A 22555-nucleotide genomic window follows, 5' to 3' on the forward strand; every position below is an offset into this window, starting at 1 on the left:
GCCAGAAAAGGCTCTTTCTGATTTTATTGATCTGTAGTTAATACTCTCTGGATAATTATATTATTATATCAATGGATTTTAACTCATACTTTTTAAAATTCATCCCTATTAATATTGAAAATTTGGCAATATGCCCTGTTAAAAGCAGCATGTCCTATCTGTGATCTTGCTTTTATCTAGTTGTAAGGAGAGACTGTACTGTTGTGGGATTTCTTTATATTTATAATTGTAACTCTGTTACAGGGGTAACGGAGCTTAAGGGGTATTTCCCCCAATTATTCAGGTAGGTGGGCAAAAATAAAATACAGGTTAAAAAGATCTCTTTTTTCATAGCACATACTCAAGGAGTGATTAAGAGCAAAGAGCAACACTGGCATACTGATTTCAACAAAACCCTCATTGACCATTTTACTATTCATCATGGGCCATCTACACGAAGAGTTATTTTTATCAGCTGTTTGGTCTGGTTATCCCTGAATGAAGCAGAGGTCATTCCTGAGTACCCATTGTTCAGTCTTGACATTCTTAGTATCATCAGTCACTTCTGTAGGTCCTGAGGCCTTAAAATGAAACTGTCCATGTCCACAGGAGCAGAACTGACAGGTACAGATAACTGAGGCTCCAATTAGCTCATATGGTGGGCACAGAATTAATAGCTGATGCTTCTGGCAGGAGTCTAGGTGGAAGGGCACATATTCAGTATAAAAATTTGGGACTCAGAAGTAGAGGGATTCAATCATTCCTCTTAAAGTGATCTTACAAGACAGGCAGCAAGGTACAAAACCCTAGGATGAAGGGAGCCTAGGAACCAACTCTGATGCCAAATCGTTTACAGAAAAGGAAATCAAAGCAGTTATTCAGTGACATGAATCAAGGTATGTGGACTGAAACATAACTGGAAATGAAAAGGAATAAGGTGGCTATTTTAAACAAAAGCTTGCCATTTTTTACCTAATCAGTGATACAAATTGTCTGACAAACCTGATCCAGTGTTGGTCACAAGAGGCTTGATGATTTCCAGATTTCAGCTAGTACTAGCCCAAAGAATGTTGGGTGGCATTAAGCATGCGGGTGGGACTCTCATGGCCACAGCAATAGTTCAGAGCATGAACTGGCCCTCAGGTCTGCTTGGCTATAAAATGCATGATTCCCTACGGCACCCATCATGCTGTTGTCTAGAATGAGACACACTAGATCTGGGGTGGTCTCCATCCTGTTACCAGACTATACATTCTTTGAGACCTCTCTATCTTTATCTCCACTGTAGCTAAGCACCCAGCAGAGTCTGACACGTACTATATAATTCAGTGAGTAATTTGTTCAAGACACAAAGCGAGGCAAAAATAGATGAAAAAATGGAGGCACATATTCTATTATGAGATACTCCATCAGGAAATCCCAGAGTTTTGATAAAATACTTCTACGCTCAAATTCTATATTCTTCATTATTTTTTCTGCACTTATTATTTTTATTCCATGATCTAGAAGCAAACAGCCCTTCTTGAGTTCTTATTATATTTCTTATATTGGCAGGGAAATACTGAGATGATGGGAATTCCTAACTGCAACTGCTGTCATTTCTGTTATGTATGGTGCTTTATGTGGTTAATGCTAACATTAGTGGCACGTGAATTAAGTGCCAGGATCAGTCTGAAAGAATCAGCATCTTGGGCAACTTAAAATATCTGGCTTTAGGCCCTCCATGATTAAGATTCAGTTCTTGAACTGTGAGGACTACCCCTGGTCTGAGACCCTCTGTGAGTCATAAAACATCTAGTTTGCAAGCCAATTTTATTATTCATCCACCATGTTGCCAGAATTTTTTTTTAAAAAAACGTGTTCTCTGTTGCCCAGAATTTTATTTTCATATTTCTTTCATATTTTATTATTTATTTTATTTTATTTTATTTTCATATTCCTTAAGCTCATGACACATTTTCACAGTTGGGGTGACTATGGACTCAAAACACTATTGACTCAGAAAAATTAGATTTTGTGCTTAAAAATGCCAACAATCTTCAAACACAGAGATACAAATCTTACTTCCCTGAGTCCCTATTTGAGACTTTTCAAATTTACATTCTTTTATCTCTAAAGTGACTAGACTTATAATAGAAGAATTACTTCTATTATAGAGTGTTTCTTCCTAATAATCAGCTCATGGGTGAGGGACCATCAGAATGAGGGACTGAGCAGGAGGGTCTGAGGAGGATTGGTTGCCCTGAATACAGCCTGTGGTGGACACCCCCTCCCTACCAGTACTCATTTAGTACTGGTCCTTTGTGCTTTGGGGAGGTACAGCTGTGCTGGAAAGGAAGAATGGGAGGTTCTAGGGTTATTCAGACTCTGGGACAGGAATTAATGTCAGTGACTCTGGCTTGGGCGCGTGTGTGTAGGGCTGGGCTATCTCAGGGCTGTATATGAGGAAGCTCATATAAAGGGACTGGAACTCAAATTGCACAGCTGTCAGATCTTCAAGATGGGGAGGCTGGTGAGTATGACAGACCCTGCATAGTATCAGGAGGTAGCCTAGAGTACAGGAGGAACCAGGATGCATGAATTTTCCATCTCTCTGGTGGCTGGAAGAGCAACCTGGGATTCAAGAGGCCTGGATTAGGTAGATAAAGACTCCACCATACATCTGTCAGTTTGTCCTACTATGATGGCTTGTGTGTTGAAATGATACAGAGACTTCAAAATACCAACAAGATCATCTATGGTGGAGAACTTTCAATAGATCTTCCAGATTAAGACTAGATAGGCCTGGGAATCTACTGCTGAAAATTAGCCTGTGAAAACACTGTGCATCTCAATAGAAGGTTGTCTGAGGACAAGCCCACTTGGTTGGAAGGCACTCCAAAAAGACACAGTGGCTACAACAATGGACTTGAGTATACAACTCATAATCACAATGATGAGGCTATGGGCTAGACAATGGTTCATTCTGTTGTACCTGGGATCGCCCATGAATAGGAGCCAATTGGCAACATAGTGGGATACACTGAGGAGCAGGGGTTCCTGGGAAGGAATAATTAGAGCATTGGTTCTCAAACTTGATGATACCATGTTTAAAAAGAAATTAACAACTTGATGCTGGGCTGGCCCCACCTTAGAACAATTAAATCCGAATCTCCAGGGAAGGAGCAAAGATATTTCATGTACAGCCAAAAATAAGTGTAAATATTTCACTGGAATTTTTTTAAAAAAGAATATGTTCATGTGTAAAGCATTCATGTATGTATGTAGTATGCTTCAGAGTGAATGGAGCTTAGATCCAGCTTCACTTGCCCAACTTGAGAGAAGAGAGGAAAGTGTATGGCTTTTATGACTCCATTTGTGTTGGCCCTTGGACGGCCTGCTGAGTGGTGATGCCTTGGTTGACGGGGCGGGTGTTGGGTATTCCAGATTGTGTGTGTCCAAGTGCCATTTCTTCCCTTGTTTTCTGCAGGGTTGGTTCTTGTGCTGGAACACCATGATGGTAAGAAAATTGTGCTCCCTTCAGAAAGAGAGTGTCTGGCTGAGAGGTCCTCTGTGTTGAGTGGTCCCTGCTGTCCCATCCTGGCATGATTGGTTTTTTTGGTCTGGGATCATGGATCTCTTTCGGTTCAGCAGAGGGTGTTCAATCTGCTGCTATTAGTTACCCACTTTGTGCCAGGATCCAGGCTGGAGAAGCAGGCATTTGTTACCCCCCTGAGATCTCAGCAAGTGGGAATGGGTCAGACCTCAGCCTAGTTTGGGGGATTGTGGAAGAAACTGTTACTAGACACAGGGCTGGTGTCCACCCTGCTCTGTGGAAGCTGAATGTCCTCTTTCCTTGGTTTTTGTCAACCGTTGTGTGCTTTCTTGGCCAGGTGCCACCTACAAACTTATGTGTTATTTCAGCAATTAGGCATCTAATTGACCAGCCCCTGCTTCGATTTTGCCCCAGGACTTGGATCCCTTTCTGTACACCCACCTAATATTTGCATTTGCTTCAATGGAAAAGAACTGGATTGTTGCAAAAAAAATGTCCAGGATAAGAGTATTTTCTACCCAGAGTTCAACAAACTGAAGGAGAAGTGTGTTTCATTGGATGTGGGGGTCATATTTTTCAGATTTTATACATTGTTTATTTCCTTTGTTCTCTTTCACTTTACTTTGATTTTTTCAACCCTTAGCTTCCTCTTCAGTGTTATCCCAGAAGCTCTCCCTCCCCTTTTAGAAAGATCCCCTGTTGGTAAGCACCCTAGCTCTTTTTGGGCTGCATTGTGGCTTTTGTTGTCTCTGCCTGATAGATAACCAGCTCTCCCACTCCCAATCATTTCACCCTCTCCCTTTTGACTTCCCACCCTCTGTGAATGAAGGGAAAGGTTGCATGAGGACCCTGCTTACCAGCCCTCTCTCTCATATTGTAGGAACAGATAGCTGAAAACACTCCTGTCTGTTGGTGGATGGGACTTTGGCACAAAAAGGTCAGAGTTTTCTGTCATGAGCTTACCTCTGGGGTAGCTGATGATGGCAGAAGGGAGGGTGAGACAAGCAGGTTGGAAATGAGGACTGGGAAGGGGAAGCAGTTTGGCTATGGGAGAGAAAACTGGTACAGAGGCTTCTCTGAACCAGATCCTGCTTCAAGCACCATGACTTCTTCTCCACGGGTAGTGGGGAGAGGAGAGTCAGGGACAGGGAGGTTCCAGCAAAGGTGAGGAGGAAGGAACAAAATGGAGCAATCACAATTGGTCCCTTGGCCCTTCATAAGAAGCCTGGCGTTTGTCTGAGGTGATTGTACAGGACAAGCAGAAGAAACAGAAAACCTCACAGGCAGGGCCTGCATCTGCTAATTTTAGAAATGGATCTATAAAATCAAGCTCAAAGGATTATATTGGATGCTAAGCTTAGTGCCTTGGTAAATTGAATACATGGTAGCTGCTCTTGTTAGCACTTTACCTTCCACAAGACAGTCGAGAATTACAAACTGCCTGTTTCCTGGAGAAGCATGACTCCTCTTGCCTGGCTGAGAGATGGTGTAGAGGCCAGTGTTAATCTTACCTTAAGGAAAATGATATGAAGGAGATGGAAACTGGAGGCAGAAGTATATAATATGCACCTTGCAAAAAATCTTCCAGTTGCTGTAGAAGTGTTTGGGGGACATTAGATGATAACCAAGGAACTGTGAGGTTATGTGCTTGGCTGTTAACCAAAAGATCAGTAGTGTAAAACCACCAGGTGCTTATAAGAATAAGAAGAAAAATGCTAGCCTTCTGTAAAGATTAAAACTACTACCATCAAGCCCATTCTCTCATAGCAATCCTCTTTGAGTATTATTTTTTTAGGTCTCTGAAGCTGTGAATCTTTACAGGCATAGACTACCTGTATTTTTCCTATGGAACAGCTAGTGCATTTGAACTGCTGACATTTTGATTAGCAGCCCAATATGGTATACACTAAGAGAAAAATTGATGCCTTTGGGCTGTGGTATTGGAGAAGAGTACTGAATATCCCACAGACTGCCAAAAGAACAAACAGATAGGTCTTGAAGAAAGTGCAACCAAAGTGCTTTTTGGAGGCAAAGATGATATAGCTTCATCTCACATACTTTGGGCTTGTTGTTAGGAGGGGCTATTCCATGGAGAGGAACATCATGCTTGGAAAAGTGGAGGGTCAATGAAAAAGAGGAAAACTCGAATGAGATGGGTTGACACAGTGAGTGTGGCAGTGGGCTCAAGTGTGTCAGAGATGTTGAGGATGGCACTGGATAGGGCCCTATGATCTGTTATCATTCTCCACTTGACAGCACCTAACAACAACACACCACTAGCCTAGGAAAACCTCTAGGGCAGTTCTGTTCTCTCGTACTGGGTCACTGTGAGTCAGAATAAACTCAACCGCGCAGAAGAGCAGTGTTAACTGTCCAACCTTCAGTGTCCTCTCCCCTTTGAACACTTAAACTATTTGCTATATGGCATGCTAGGTATTTTACACATATTATCTCATGAATACTCAGAAGAGGCTCCCAAAATATTAGTTTGTATCCCAAACTTGTAGAAAAAGAAGGCAAAAGTCAGAGGTTTGAAGGAAATTTACAGATTGCACCTACATATCTTTCAGAAACTAGGTCATTGGCAAAGGGACAAGACCTAAACCAAGATCAAACCCACTGCTAGCAAGTGGATTCCCATGCACCGTGCAGGACAGAGCTGGACAATGACTTGGGATGATAGAAGGAGAGTTGATGCCTTTGAACTGTGGTGCTGGAGAAGAGTATTGACTATACCATGGACTGCTAGAACAAACGGGTTCAACCTAGAGAGAGTGAAACCAGGCTGCTCCTTGGAGGCAAGGATTCTGAAGCTCCATTTGACATGCTTTGGGTATGTTGCAAGGAGGAGCCAGTCTTTGGAGAGGGACAACATGCTTGGGAGGGTGGAGGAACAGCGCAAGAGAGGAAGACCCTGGATGAGATAGATTGATTCGGTGGCTGGGGAAATGGGGGTAGGTGTGTCAGAGACAATAAATTTGGCACAGGATAGAGCAGGGTTTAGGTTGAGTTGCAGGTGACTCAATGGCGCATAACAACTCTTTACAAGAGCTGACTCGTTCACCTTTCTTCCATAGAATGGCTTTTAGACTCAAACTGCCCTTTTTAATTTTTTTTTTTTAATTAGACTCACTCTCATTTCTAAGACTACAGATCCTTATGGGAGTTATTGCCTGCTTCTCGCCTGTGGAGCAATTGGTGGATTCAAATCCTTCACATTTCAGTTAGTATTCCAACAAGTCATACACTATATCACCAAGACTCCTTTCATGAAACTAATTCTGAATTGGATAGTTTTACAATCATTACATGGAAATATATGTCAGAATTGCTTAAAGTGCGGCTCCAGTAAGTTAGAATGTTTTTAAATAACATTTTCACTGAAGAAGAGAAAAATCACATCTCACACACAAACACACAGACACACACCAATTAAGCCTGTGAATGAGCAGAAAAGGACCTGGAGTCCCCAGTCAGAACATGGGCCTCTCAAGCCATGTTCTGCAGCTCACACCCAAATTAGATCATCTTTCTTGGCATGTTGGCCCTGGGATGATGTTTTGGTTCCTCCCGACCCCGTCCCGTAATCTAGTCAGGAAAAGAATGTCAGTGCTAAAATAGGTTTTAGGAATGGGGTAGCTATCTACTAGGAAGCAAGCAGAGCAAGGTCAAGTACCTTCCCAGCTGCTGAGACATCTTTTTGGTGGTGGATCTGGACGAAGCCAGGTCTTCTGGCCCCGGGGCCATGCGGCTTATCTTGCACCTGTTGCTTCTTGTGCATCAGGCCAGCAGGGCATGTTTTTCATTTATTCCCCACTGACTCAAATCCCCATGCCTGGGTATGTTGCCATTGGTACCTAGCAACCTCCAACTCATCCTTTAAACTCATCTCTCATTCCCACCACCAGCCTTAATAAGAATTTGAGGAAAAATTTCTTAATGTTTAAAGACCTTCCCTTTCAGCCACATAGTCCCTGCCATCATTGGCCAGGAGCCAAGAGGCCTCAAAGGAAGGCGGTGGTGATCCTGCTGATGGTGGGTCTTGCCTCACCCTGCATTTCGCTGCAGGTTTACTGTTCTGCTGTCTACATCCACCAGCCATGAAAAGTTCACTGGTTCCGTTATATCTCTTCTAAGGACATATAACTTCGATGTTCTTGACCTTTTCTTCTTGTACCCTGGAATAAGAGGCAGTCCTAGGCATGACCGATGGAATTTTGTCTTCTTAATTGAAATAAGACCAACATGGCAGTTTCCAAATCCAGAAACGGTCTAATGTTATTCAGAGCTTTGACTTTTCATTCCACTTAAACCCTCTGCTGATACTTGTCATTTGACTCAGTCATGATTCAGACACACTGAATCCATTATGAATAGAAACAAACCCGTTCAAAGCTCTGATTTTGTTACATGTTGCCTCACAGCAGAGGAGGATCCTTAAAGCTGGGGACATGCACCGCATACAGCACGGGCAAGAGTAGGAGAGAGGTGACAGAATGTGCTTACGCTGCCATCACCTTGGTGGTGCTGAGCATGTGGTCAGTGATTGCTCTTTTCTCCATCTGCATCTAGCCCTTCATCTAAACGTCAAAGGGATGCCTTCTCTCTGCATCCTCCTGATTTCCGCAGGCAGTGTCTGCCTAAATTACATACGCCTGAGCCTACTTCTTGTTACCTGTCATGGAATTAGCCCCAGACTCATGGTGCAATGGGACCAGGCGTTTATGATCCAGGATGTTAACTTCTGATCTTTGGAAGCAGATGCCAAGGCCATTCCTCTTAGTCCACTTTAGTTTAGAAGCTCCAACTGAAACCTGTTCAACAGCATAGTGTTATGGAAGCCTCCACTGACAGATGGGTGGTGGCTGGATATGAGGTGGTGGGCCTCCAACGTGGAAGATGAGAATTATATTAAATCACACTGGGCTCCGCCATCCCCTCTCTGAGTCAATGTGAGAATTACTTACACGTCCCAGAACATGGCTCAAAGGGTTCAGGATGACACATGTCTGTCTTCTGGTTCTCGACCTCATTTCAGGTTTTCATTTCCTGACTCTGTGATTGTCTCTCTCTTCTTTTAGGAGCTCCTGTTTGCTTTCCACAAGGAGGCAATGGAAAATATGCACCTGAAGCTGCTGTTCTCTGCTGCTGTCGTGGGGACACCAAATATCATCCAAACATCTTATGATATCCGCCTTCTGGGAAGGTGAGTGGATGCAGGACATTGGTGGAAAAGGACACTGGTAGAGAGGAGCCATCTCAACAGCTTGGGCCCCAGGTCTTCCAGAGCTTTGCCTCTGACCTCCGCCATATACCCACCCAGTACATTGTAAATGTGGAGACCAGTTGAGGAGCATATTACAGGCACAAGGATTGTCATAGCATACTTTGGGCTTTCTCTAGTAAAACCTGAAGGAGATGATGTAGTACCTTTCCTTCCAGAACATCATCCTCAGGCGAGAGTCTTCTCTGACCCATTGCTGGGTTTTTCACTAGAACAGAATCCCACAGGCCTGGCCCTGCCATCCCAGACAACAATTATAGACTGATTCTGTCCAGCAGATGGCGACCATCAGAGGGAGAGATGGATTAGCAACCATTGCCACAAACCTCAAAACTGGAACGCCGAGGCAGACCCAGTTTTCAGCACTCAAGACTCCATGTGAAACGGACAAAGTCAGATAAAAATTGATTTTGAAATCTTTCTGGAACTTCTGACTGTGGACAAATTGTCTTGAACTTCAAGAATCATGTAGCTTACAAATAAGAAAAAACTGAGGAAGCAGAGTAAAAGTGTATGGACTTAGCCTGTGTGAGATGGTTTTGGAGGAATAATTTCAGCATGGGGAGAAAGGCATACAGTTTCATAGAGTGCAGCCTAGGAAGAGAGGCAGCCCTCCGTTCACTCAGTTGACTGAGCTTAGGCAAATGAATTAACTGGCCTGAATTTCCATTTCCTCTGCAAGGTAGGTACAATCATTACACTTCCCTTTGTAGGACAGTTGCAAGATTAAATGAAATAAATACTCAGTTTAAACTCTTATACTTGTGTTGTTGTTATGTGCCATCAAGTGCCTACAACTCATAGGATCCAATAGCTCTGAACCTTGCTCTGTCCTTATCTAGTCTCACTATCTCTACACCAACCCCCATTACCGCAGTCATTGGGTCAGTCCATCTTATCCTGGTTCTTCCTCTCCTGCGCTGACCCTCCACTATTCCAAGCATGATGTCTTTCTCCAAGGAAACATGCCCAAAGTAGATGAGACAGAGCTTCAAAACTTTTATAGAACCTGCTGCTAAATGAATGCCTAATTGCTGTTGTACTTATGCTTTGTGAGTCTGAATAGACTTATAGCTGATCCTTCAGAAGGTTTTTCGAGGCTGTAAATCTCAAGGGAGGAGATAGCTATCTGTCTTCCACAGAGCAGCTGGCGAATTCAAACTTCCTCCCTTTGGATGGGTAGTGCAATTTCTTTTTTTTTAAGTTGGTTTGCTTACAAGTTCAAATGCATTGTGTTTCACACTATTCCTCATTCATATCGTGTTTCATACAATCATTTTTATGTATTATGTTTTATAAAATTAATCACTATAATCACTATTGGACCTTGCCTGTCATTATCTAGTCTTTTCACCCGGATCCTCCACCACAAAACTGTACAACTCTGTGATATTGCCCCAGTCATCCTTACCCTTCCATTTCCATCGCTTACCCCTTTGGATTTCCAAACATGTTTTACTAGTTATCCTTCTATTTTTTGCAATAAGGATCTTATGCAGTATTTGTCCTTATGAGACTGAATTAGTTCACTCAGCATAATGCTCTCCAGTCTCTTTGGTGCACCTTCTTACCACCAAATCTGCAGAAGTCTCCACAGTGCTCAACTATACTTAATAATTAAGAAAGCAGGGTGACTTGGTTGGGAGCCTGGCTGCTCACTGAAAGGTCATTGGTTCAAACCCACCTGGTGGCTCAACATATAGATGTAGACAGACTTGGCAATCTACCTTTGCAAAGACTGCAGCCGAGAAAACGGTATGGAGCCATTTACACTGTGTTATGGGCTCGTTTTGAGTTAAAATTGACTTGATGGAAGCCAGCAGCAAAACCTTAAAATAAAGCTTTCTGGACGAGACAGGTTTTAATGGCTCTGTGAATGGTAGAACTGAGCCTCTTTCACAACTATGGGACTTTATTCTATTTGAGAGGACTCTTCCCACATTGCTAGCTTCCTACCATTTTTCAATATGTGGTTCAATGCTTCTTTTCTGGTACCTGCACCAAGACTCACCAAAGCTCTGGACTCACATGGTATACACAGACCTCTGTTAGAACCTGTGTCAGGACTGGGTATGCTTGTATACTTGTCTGATCTTGACCTTGGCCTAGGCCATGAGTGCTCTGGATGCATAGATCCTGCTATATAACTGTCCATAACTTGATTTTTGTTCTAATGGCTGCATCTCAAGTGTAGACATAGCATGGTCAGGGCCTGTAGGCAAAAAAGAGAAGGAGGGAAGCTTGGGTGACCAATGCACAGCTAAGTAGAACTATGATTTTCTTCTCCTGTTCCTTACAGATACCTGGATTTCATCAACATCTTGTCTTACGACTTCCATGGGTTCTGGGAAAATATCACAGGACACAATAGCACACTATTCTCTAAATTAGAGGATCCCAAATCATTAGTAAGAAAAGGAAAAATCTTTAATGACCCAGATACCTGCTGTTGATTCTAAGGCATTGGTTTTTAATTCCAGAGAGGGATTTGTGTTCTTTCCGTGTGTAGGCATATGTCATGAATTACTGGCGAATGTCTGGGGCACCTTCAGAGAAGCTCATCATGGGGTTACCCACCTATGGACGTACCTTTCGCCTCTTTAAAAGTTCCAAGAGTGAGCTGGGGGTCAGGACCGTAAGACCAGCATCTCCAGGGAAGTACACCAAGCAAGCTGGCTTTTTGGCTTATTTTGAGGTAATGAGAAAAAGGTCCTCTTCTTAACTGGGACCAAGGCAAGGATGGGGGCAAAAGCAAAGGTGAGGGTTAGAGACGGGGTGGAAATGTATTTTTCTGGCAAGAGAAACCAGCTGTCTGGAATAGTCTTTATGAGATTTACTTGAGCTCTTTGAGAAGGATAAGGAACTGGACGTTAGAGAGACAGATATTTCATCCCTTAAATGTTATACAGGTTTATTTTTATTTACTATAGGCCTAATTGAAAACAAAAATACTTGCAATATATAACATTTCACAAAGGTACCACATACACAAAGGTACCACCACATTCGTATCACCAAGCTTCCATGATTAACGACTCATGACCAATCTTATTTCATCTCTGCTCCCCACCTGCCTTCTTCCCCACAGCTGGATTAGTGTGGAGTAGTCCCAATCTATCCTGTGCTTTTACAAATCCAGGTGGAGAAGTATATGGGTAGTTTGTGCCAAGATCTATTTAACAGAGAACTTGTTGATTTCAGAACACCAGGAAAAAATTTACAGATTTGGTCAGTGGTCAGGTGTATAATTGTCAGTAGTTTTGTATTTGTATTATTTGTCAAACCACAATTTAGTTTCTTAAGTATGTCACTCACTCTCATGCTATCTTCCTCTTTACTCCATGAACATTAAATAAAGCAATGTATAATGCTAGGAATTTATGCAGAATTAAGAGGTCACTGAGTAACTGCTTCCTCTTTGGTCTCCCTTCATCCCACTCAGAAGAGATTCTTAGACTTTATCCTTGGGAAGCTTTGGTGGCTTGGTGGTAAGGAGTCGTGCTTCCAACACAAAGGCAGGGAGTTCAGATCCATCTGCTGCTCCATGGGGGGGAAAAACCCAAGCAATCTCCTCTAATGCAATTTACAGCCTCTGAAAATGCACGAATGACATGTAACAACAATAACATCCCTAGGAAAGGAGCATACACCTGTTCTTCTTATACTTCTCTCCATGGTATTTGATCAAATTAACCTTGTGATCTTCCTGGAAGATTTGCTCTGTTGTCTGAAGAGCAAAGAAAACATGGATTCATGAGCAGTTTGTCCCCTATGCCTGTAAGGGGAAGAAGTGGGTTGGCTATGGTGATGTTGTCAGCTTCACTTACAAAGTGAGATTCTAATCCTTTCTGGTCCCTGCATAATGTATCCCTTTGGTCTCCATGGGCCCTGGTCTGCACAGGGGTATTTGTGTGTAGAGGGGATGATTAGATCATATGAATTTCAGAAACATGAGTTTTAGTTTTAATCAGGGTTTCATAATCCTTGGTAGTTCAATCCACATATTTTGAAGGAATCTGAGTGTTGAGGGGAGAAGTGACTTTTCTCAACTCATGTAGCTTTTTGGTGACAGTCTCTTCTCTTTCATTTCAATCAGATAATTGCATTAAGAGGACAATATCAATACAAGGCAATACATATGTACTCAAAAAATGCTGCTGATTTGTGGCAAAGGCTAAGTTGTGAGGGAAATCTTGAGGGAGATGAGCAGGAGATGATGACAACTTTAGAACAGCTATGTATGCACAAAAACTTTGAATTGGGTTTGAAGACAAATTTGGGTGAAGTTGAAGTTTTTAAGAGAAAATATAAGATCTCTGGTGGCTTCTTCTTCTTGTTGTTATGTGCTGTCGAGTTGCCTGTGACTCATAGCAACCAACCCTAGGTACAACAGCCCTAAACCCTGACCTATCTATCCTGTGCCAATCCTATTGTCTCTGACACACTTACTCCCATTACCCCAGCCACTGAATCCATCTATCTTATCGAAGGTCTTCCTCTCTTTTGCTGTCCCATGACCCTCCCTTGTATAATGTCCCTCTCCAAGAACTGGTCTCTCTTTGCAACATGCCCAAAGTATGTCAGATGAAGCTTCAGAATCCTTGCCTCCAAGGAGCAGCCTGGTTTAATCTTCTCCAGGATGAACATGTTCATACTGAACTTAGCAGTTCATGGTATGTTCAATACTCTTCTCCAACACAACAGCTCAAAGACTGTCCTTCTATCATCCTTAGTCATTGTCCAGCTTTCTGATGCATAGCAAGTGATTGCAAAGAACATGACCTATATCAGGCCACCTTAGTCTCCAGACTGACATCATTGCTCTTCAGAACTCTAGATAGGTCTCTAACAGTAGACTTTCCCAATGCAATACATCTTTTAATTTCCTGGATGCTGGTGCCTAGAGCATTAATTATGGAGCCAAGAAAACTAAAGCTGTTAAGAATCTCAATCTCTTCACCATCCATCATGATGCTGCCAATTGGCCCAGTGGTGAGAATCTTGGTTTTCCTGATACTGAGCTTCCATCCACATTGAAGGCTGCAGTCCTTAGTGGTAAGGAATTGCACTGCCAACCCAAGGTTATGTGGTTTGAAAGATAGAGAAAGATAGGCATTCTCTTCCTATAGGATTCACTGCCTCTGAAAACCAGCTAGAGCATCAGCTCTGAGTTGGTTCCCATTCGATAGACCTCAACAACAAGAAGAAAAGACAAGATAGTAAAAGAAAATGTTTTAGTTGAAGGTGTTTGGTCTTCGCTAAGATGTTATTCTGATTGTTTTTATTGTTTGTTTGATACATTGCTATCAGTCTCTAGTTACGAGGATGTGTGTGTGTGCATACACATGTGTAGTGTATACTTGTATGCATGTATGTTTATATGTTTATATGTGCATATATGTGTATGTTGTGTATATGTGTTAGAGTCCTTGGCTGCTGCAAACTGCTAAAGTATTTGACTGCTACCTGAAAGGTGAAGGTTCATAGCAACCTGATATATTTTGGTAGAAAAACCTGGGGAGTTTCTTTAGTATAAAGATAATGGTGATTCAGACATTTATCCATATATTTTATGTATAAGTTATTTTGCTTAAAAACTATTGGAAATGTTATTATCTCTCTTTGATAGATGAGACAATCAAGATACAAAAAGATGCAGGACTCTTCAAGGATCACATAGCTAATGGTGAAAGAGACTAGATTTAAATCCAGGCTACTCTTCCCCTCTGCTATATTGCCTTCTGGGGATCCAACTTATGCTTTTGGGTATTGCATCCAGTCTGGAGGCTATCCGGAACAAGGTGATTGGCTGCTTCTTTTATAGGCAATGTTCATAAAGTGAGAGCATTTGGGGGGAACCATGGTATGGACACTGGACATGGATGATGTGAAGGGTGCATTCTGTGGCAATTGCCATTTCCCCCTTGTCTGCATATTGAGGAATCTCCTAGTGCAGGATGGTAAGTATCCATGACTTAGACCCTGGGGTTAGAAATTCCATACTTAGGCACTATCTTCGTTAGCTAGTGCTGCTATAACAGAAATAACAGAAGTAGATAGCTTTAATGAACAGAAGTTATTTTCTCACAGTTTAGGAGGCTGGAAATTAAAATTCAGGGTACCAGCTCTAGTGGAAGGCTTACTCTCTCTGTTTGGCTTTGGAGGAAGGTCTGTCTCTTTGAGCTCTACTACTGGTGAACTTCATGTGACTTGGTATCTGTCATTCCCCATTTCTGGGTGTTTAATCTCTTTCGTATCTCAAAAGAGATTGACTCAAGACATGCCTACACTCGAACATAACAAAGATAGCCCATTCCAAAATGAGATTATATCCACACACTCAGAAGTTAGGAATTAGGATACATAGCTTTGGGGGACATAATTCAATTCCTAGCAGGCACAGAGTAAGGAAGAGCTCTTCTTGAAGGTTTAAAAGAATTCTTGCCTCTTTGGTGAGGCAGCATGATGTTAAGAAAAGAGAATAAGCTTTCAGGTAAAAGCAGTCTATTCTGCATGGTTCAAAAATTGGGAGGGTGTGCATCAAGGATGTGTCCTATCTCTGTATCTTTTCAATCTACATGTGAAACAGATTATCTGGGAGGCTGGACTCAATTAAGAGAAACATGGTGTCAGGATTAGAGTAAGACTCAACAATCTGCATTATGCAGTGACACAACCCTGATTGTTGAAACTGAGTTGGACCTGAAGCGCTTGCTGCAGAAGGTCAAGGACTGCAGCCTTCAATAGGGATTGAAGCTCAACATCAAGAAAACAAAGATTCTCACCATTGGGCCGATTGGCAGCATCAGAATGGATGGTGTGGAAATTGAGATTGTTGACAGCTTCAGTTTGGTTGGCTCTACAATCAACACTCTTGGCACCAGCAGCCAGGAAATTAAAAGACAAATTGCATTGGGAAAGTCTGCTGTCAGAGACCTCTCCAAAGTACTGAAGATGAATGATGTCAGTCTGAAGACTAAAGTGTGCCTGATCCAGGCCATGGTTTTGCAATTACTTGCTATGTACCAGAGAACTGGACAAGGACTAGGGTTGATAGAAGGAGAGTTGATACCTTTGAGCTTTGGTGCTTGAGAAGAGTATTGTACATACCATGGACTACTAGAACAAACAAGTTCATCCTGGAGAGGGTGAAGCAAGGCTGTTCCTTGGAGGCAAAGATTATGAAGCTCCATCTGATATACTTTGGACATGTTGCAAGGCAGGATCAGTCCTTGGAGAGGGGCATCATGCTTGAGAGGGTGGGGACAGTGCAAGAGAGGAAGACGCTTGATGAGATGTATTGATTCAGCAGGGTTTAGGGCTATTATACACAGGGTCGCTAGAGTCTCAGGTGACTTGACGGCACAGAACAACAACAACAATAACAACAACAACTCTTGGCTTGCTTGTTTGCTTCTCTGATCTTTATTTTCCCTACTTGTGAAATGGAAAGAATATATTGGTAAAAGAATTAAAGAAGATATGGAATGAATATTGTGCTGACTCTTAGTTAGAATTTAATAGATACTAGTTTATTTCACTGTCTCTTTACTCTGCTTTTATGGAGCAAGGGCCAAAAAGCAAATTATGGGTTTTTTTTATGTAGACTTTCTCTGATAGTTAAGTGATGAAACCTGGCACATTAGAGTGGAAATAGCCTTAGAAGTTGATTTATAATCTTCATTTTATGAATAAGGAGGCTGGGAATCATAAAGGTCAGATCTAGGTAACAAGCTAGTTAGAAGAGTGGAGAGGACTCCAACACAATTCTTTACAAGATTCTGTCTGGAGTAGTCTCATTGCTCCTGACTGTTGTTCTTCGGTGCCTTTTATACTGTGGGACCAGAGAGTTCTCCTTGAAGTTTTAAAATATGATTAGTCCTTGGGATAAGTGACTTGCCAAAGATGCAGGGAATGCTGGTTGAGGGCTTAAGCTTAGAAAACTGATAGTTCCCAGAAAAGTATCAAATCCACTTAATGTCTGTGAGTGCCTGGAGTCCTGCTAACGAGTGGAGTGGGTAGGGGATCAGGGCTTTTATGTGATGGGATTTCAGTTAAGCCTCTCAGTCTGGTTTTGTGAGTGGCAACTTCAGCGCTGAGTAATTAATGCTCTGCCAGTAATTAATTTAGAAATAGAAAGAGTATTAATTTAGAAAGAAAGAGGTGGAATCATACTTCTTTGATGATTTTCTTTAGCATTCAGCTCAATCCGTTCATCACAATCTTGGTTCTCATTTCCTGCGAGTTTTTTAATGACTGACCTTGAAAGTGGATTGTGACCAAGACATTGAGCACTTACTTTGTGATTTTTTTTCTCCCTCTAGGAGGAGAAATGACAGTTACAGAGAAACATAGAAATTATGAAAGTAATGCTAGAGATGAAACTGACCACAGAAAGGGGAACTATGACCCTTGAAAAGCTCAAAGTAACTCTGAGAAAGAAGACTCCATTAAGCCATTGGACTGTGACCGCTGGAGAGAGTACCCCGAGCCCAGTAAATCTTAAGGCTGAGACTAGGCTGGCACCTAGGAGGGAATCTGCAACCCCTGAGAAAGTGACTGTCTCCACAGGAAGGATGGCAGTGATCTCGAAGGTACAGACTAAAGTCCTAAGAGGGGAAAATTTGACTTTCAGGATCAATGTTGAGTGCCCAACAGGGAACTGAGGTCTTTAAGTGGAAGCTAAAATAGAGTCCTGCAGTTCCCAGGAGACTCTTCCTTTGACAACCTTTTGTGTTGATGAAAACTCTTCACACATTAGTACTTCTAGAAAGTCCTCCTTCCCTTAAAAAGAAATGTCTGAACTGTCTTCTGTGAATCACGAAGCCCAAGTTCTGATGGTGATAGAGGTTGGGGAAAACACTTGTAATTTCTTCTAAATGATTTGTTTAGAAATTACTTGTACTTCAGGCACAAACCATCCTTAGAGCAAAAACAGGCTCAAAAACAGCAGTGGATCTCTTTTTGTTCAGTAACCGGAAACAAAATCTATCTGCATTCTTTGAGATTCTTTTCTTGATATCAACTGTGTAATCTAATTCTTAGCCTCCCTTCTAAAAGAGATTTTGTGTTAACTCCATACTGTTGTTTCCCAGTGAGAGCCATGTTTCCCCTTTTGCCATGAACAATTGCTTATATCACTGGGATAGAGCATACATTTTTATTTCCTTTAATCTTCAAGGGGGCCTGGGAGAAAGAAGGGAACGGAGGAATCTTCCAGGTATATTTTCTGCTTGATAACATCTTAGCCAACCCTGGAAAAACACTACCACTCACTCCTTACACAATAGCTATTTGAGGGGAGGGAAAAGATGGCATTATGTGTGTGCGCGCTAGCTACATACTTCTCTTTAGGTATCCTCCAGAAACACCAATTCCACATGCTGAACAAACACTTTTAAATGGAAAGGGGCATTATCTGAACTAAGTAATGGAAGGAAGAAAGAAAAGTAAAAATGGAAAGTTTTTAACTGCAAATTTAATAATCAATGTTTTTAAAAAGTACTGAATAGACTCAATAGCAGAATGGAAATAATAAAGGAAAAAGCTAGTGAATTTGAAGAGAGATCGATAGCATTATCTAATCTGAACAATAGAGCAAAAAATGATTTTAAAGATTTTAAACAGTATGTCAAACAAATATTTGTAGGACAATAATAAAAATCTTCAAATTTGTCATTGGAGTCACTAAAGGGGAGAAGAAAGGCCCTAAAAGAGTAAAAGATTACATGAATAATGTTTGAACACTTTCCAAATTTTGTGAAACACAAAATCTTATAGATACAAGAAATTCAGCAGTCCTAAACAGGATAAACATGTTTGTTCCTAGGCATGTCATAGTCATATTGTCGAACACTAAATACAAATAATACATATAATAATTTCTATGATGTTGCAAAAATGATAGGGAAAATATCTATCTTTAATTGAATAAAAATAACTAAACATAAAAATCATCAATGCAAAATAATTAATGAAGAAAGATACATTGGAAAACATTAAATTGTTATGTGTCATCAAGTTGAGTCCCACTCATAGCAACCTTATGAACAGATCTGAACTCTCTCCTACCCTATGCCATCCTCACAATCTCTGACACACTTGAGCCCATTGCTGCAGTCACTGCGTCAGTCCATCTGGTTGACGGTCTTCTCTTTCACCAGCGTTCCACCTTTCCATGTATGATGTCCCTCTCCAAGAAATACCCTCTCCTAACAATGTGACTAAAATATAAGAGAAAGCTTGTAAGCTCTGGTGATACTTTCTCCAAGGCATATCTATTTGTTCTTTAACAATCCATGGGATATACGGTACTCTCTCCAGCACCAAGGTCAAAGGAATCAATTCTTCTTCTGTCATCCTTATTCATTGTCCAGCTCTGAGATGCATAGCAAGTGATTGAAAAGACCATGGGCCTGAATCAGGTGCACCCTAGTCCTCAAACTGACATCATTGTGCCTCATTTGGAAACGTCCCTCACTGCAGACTTTCTGAGTGCATATAGTTATATATTTTAAAAAAAATTGATCGGTCGCCTGAGGAAGGTCTGGAAACTGCCAAGCGGGTTCGGACCGGGCGGGCTGCTGGTGGGAAGCGGCGGGTAAGAAAGATGAAGATCAGATCTTGGACCTGAGGCTCATTGGGTGATTACATCATGCAGATCAACTTGGATGAGCCGGTGAGAAGTGTGAGAGGAATCAGCCGCACCTGAGCAATTCAAACCTTTTATACCAACTTCACCTTCTTTTGATGCTGCATGAGAAACCATGTCTGAAGCCCAGGAGTCCAGCGGATCCTCAAATTCAGGACTGAAAAACAGCAAGAAGAAGCAGAATGGGAGAGCATCAATGTGCTGCTGCTGACACATGGCTTAGACCCTCTGACCATTGTCAGGAGAGCAGACCTCAAAGATCTTATAATTTTTGACAAACAGTCATCACAAAGCATGAGAACGAACTTTAAAACACTGATGGAAGACACAGGGCGTCAGCAGAACATGATCCAGGAGCTCATAGAAGCGAATCAGCACCTTAAAAATGACCTTCAGCTGGAACAAAAGCGCGCGGCCGATCAGGAGCAACAAACTAATGATTTGGAACAAATTATGGAGAGTGTGAAAAGCAAAATTGGTAAACTATCGATTAACAATAGATGAAGTAGAGCGCATTGTCACTCAAAACAAAGTATTTGCCTACCTCTGCAAAAGGGTTCCTCATAATATTTTGGATAGACAGTTGCTTTCCTTGATTGATTATTATGAATCTAAAATCAGAACAATTCAACAACGAAGACCATGTAAAGACGATGAAAGTCAATCGAAAGAAAAAAAAGACTACAGAAGCCTGGATGCCTCACCAAATTATAAAGGCCTTCTAACGTCTTTACAAACTCAACTTCAGGAATAGAAAGCCAAGATTGACGTTCTTTTAAGTGAAAAGCTGAGCCTCCAAAAAGATTTAGAAAGCAGGCCCACACAGCATAAATGAAGACTTTATAAACAAGTGAAGAAATTGGAGAAAGCCCTTAAGAAGAACATCAAATTACGGGAGCTGATCAGCCAAAAAAAGTCTGAGGACTCAGCAAAGAAGGACGAGGACCGCAGCAAGGATAACCCGCAAAAGGCCCTGGCTGACCACAGATACTTTCAGGTCCTCTGTAGCATCAATTCAATTGTTCACAATCCAAGATCTCCAGTAATAATTTATAAACAGAGCAAAGGAGGAGCTCAACAGTTTAATAATGATTTTGTTCAAGACTCTGGCTTTGAGCATCTTGTAACTATCATAGAAATGTGGGCAGATCAGCTGACCTCCCTGAAGGATTTGTATAAATCCTTGAAAATACTCTCTGCAGAACTGATACCTTGGCATAATTTAATGAAGCAGGGTGAAAATGAAAGTATCAAAGTTGAAGATCTGTTGTTTATCATAGACACCATGTTGGAAGAAATTGAAAATAAACAAAAGGACAACAACATGCCAAACTTTCAGACCTTACAAGCTGTTGTTTCTCACTTCCAAAAATTGTTTGATGTGTCTTCTTTGAACAGAGTCTATCCTCAGATGAATGAACTTTATACGAGGCTTGGGGAGATGAGCAATGCTGTGAGGAACATTCGAGAACTTTTAGAACTAGACAGTTCTGCTTCTTTGTAAGTGCTTGTAAACACAGTTGGAAAATTGTGTTGTTTGATTAATAAGGGTGTGAATGAACAGGTGAAGCAGGTACTGGGACCTGAAGACCTCCAGAGCATTATCAGCAAATTAGAAGAACATGACGAATTTTTCCCAGCATTTCAGGCATTCACTAATGATCTGCTTAAAATCTTAGAAATTGATGATGTGGATGCCATTATACCTGCAGTAAAGAAATTAAAAGTACTTTCATACTGAAAACAAATCATTTTTACTGTGTAAATTGCATTTTTAGACAATCTAAATATTTTGTATGGCTAACGTTATTTGGAAACAAGATTTATAAAATGTGTTTGTGCTCAGAATCCATTTTTTATTTGCACTGGACCATTCTCTATTCATACAAGGTTTTTGTGGCTGGGTGTTTATTGTTTTGTTTTAACTTTTGAGAGTCTTACATAGAAAGTATGAATTAGTCGGATTTTAGGGCCCTCTAGTTGCTTCTTAGAGAGAGCTCTGGTGGCCTAGTACCTGGGGAATTGTGCTGCCAGCTCAAAGACATCACCAGCTAGCTAGTTCATGAGAGAAGTATGAATGGTCTCCTCCCAGGTCATTCATAACCTCTGAAAACCTGCAAATGCTCAGCTTTGAGTTGGTTCCAACTTGACACATAACAACAGTAATTTTAAGCAATTGTTGAGTGGCTGAAATGTAAAGTTCTTTTAAATAATGTGAATAAGTAAAAGAAAAACTTAGGGGAAGATATTGCAAGTAGTAGGACGATTGTGTTGATGGTCAGGGACACAGAAATGCCAGTGACTTTCTGAAGGCTCAGAAGCAGGAAGCAGTTGCTTCCCTGTCATTTGTTGTGTCCCATCAAGCCAGACTTGAACCATAGCTGGCCTCATCAGTGGGCTTCCAGAGGCAGTAAATCACATGGGAGGAGATTGCCTGTCCATCTTCCAAGGAGGAGCTGGTGGATTCAAACCACATGCCTTTGGGTTGGCAGTGCAGCTCCTTACCACTAAACCACCAGAGCTCTGTTGTTGCATCCCTGGCAAGGACTCAATCAAACTTTCCATTAACAGCATGTTTATGGCCACTGCCATTTCAAAGCATGAGGAAGAAAAGGGAAGAAAAAGAAGTTGTATCATTATGAGAGTAGTAGGAAATGAATCATAGGTCAAAAGAGATGAATAGATAGAAATCCCTCATTTTTTCTAAAAAGTATCTTTTTATAGTCTAGATTGTAATGTGTTTTTCAAATAAGGTCATGAGAGTTTAAATAAAGTTTTTGACTTTCCCCCCAAATGTATATGAACTAATATCCCAATTGAAAGACATTACACTTAAAATAAATTTCATTCTGTTTATAAATAGCATTCTAAAGTTGAAAAATAAAATAGTTTCAAGAAAAAAATGATGGGAAATGTAATATTAAAGTATTGATAAGAAAGAATGTTTGAGCTATAATGGTATTATTGAGAAAATATGTAAGGCAAAATATTCTATTAGAAACAAGAAGAATGTTTGTTTCTAGCAGGAAGGGCATTGATCTTCCTACAACCAGCAAAAGTAAGCTAAATGACAAAATTCATATTGTTAAATGCATTAGCTACAGAG

At 41.2% G+C, this 22555-nt stretch overlaps 1 protein-coding gene and 1 pseudogene across 1 annotated transcript; both read left to right on the top strand.

Moving 5' to 3' along the window:
- Window positions 1-865: 865 nt before the first annotated feature.
- OVGP1 (oviductal glycoprotein 1, 120kDa) lies at window positions 866-17464 on the top strand. The gene is given in 12 exon segments (XM_006903664.1): window positions 866-875; window positions 3449-3478; window positions 3852-3997; window positions 4000-4058; window positions 4395-4451; window positions 7583-7746; window positions 8594-8720; window positions 11098-11206; window positions 11308-11493; window positions 12512-12628; window positions 14623-14758; window positions 17193-17464. Coding segments are annotated over 12 exon segments (1413 nt in total).
- A 1988-nt stretch (window positions 17465-19452) lies between these two features.
- LOC102864681 lies at window positions 19453-21190 on the top strand (annotated as a pseudogene).
- Window positions 21191-22555: the final 1365 nt, after the last annotated feature.

This window comes from Elephantulus edwardii, unplaced genomic scaffold (genome assembly GCF_000299155.1).
Source record: "Elephantulus edwardii isolate Elephantulus edwardi_28Jun2011 unplaced genomic scaffold, EleEdw1.0 scaffold00252, whole genome shotgun sequence".
NCBI lineage: Eukaryota > Metazoa > Chordata > Mammalia > Macroscelidea > Macroscelididae > Elephantulus > Elephantulus edwardii.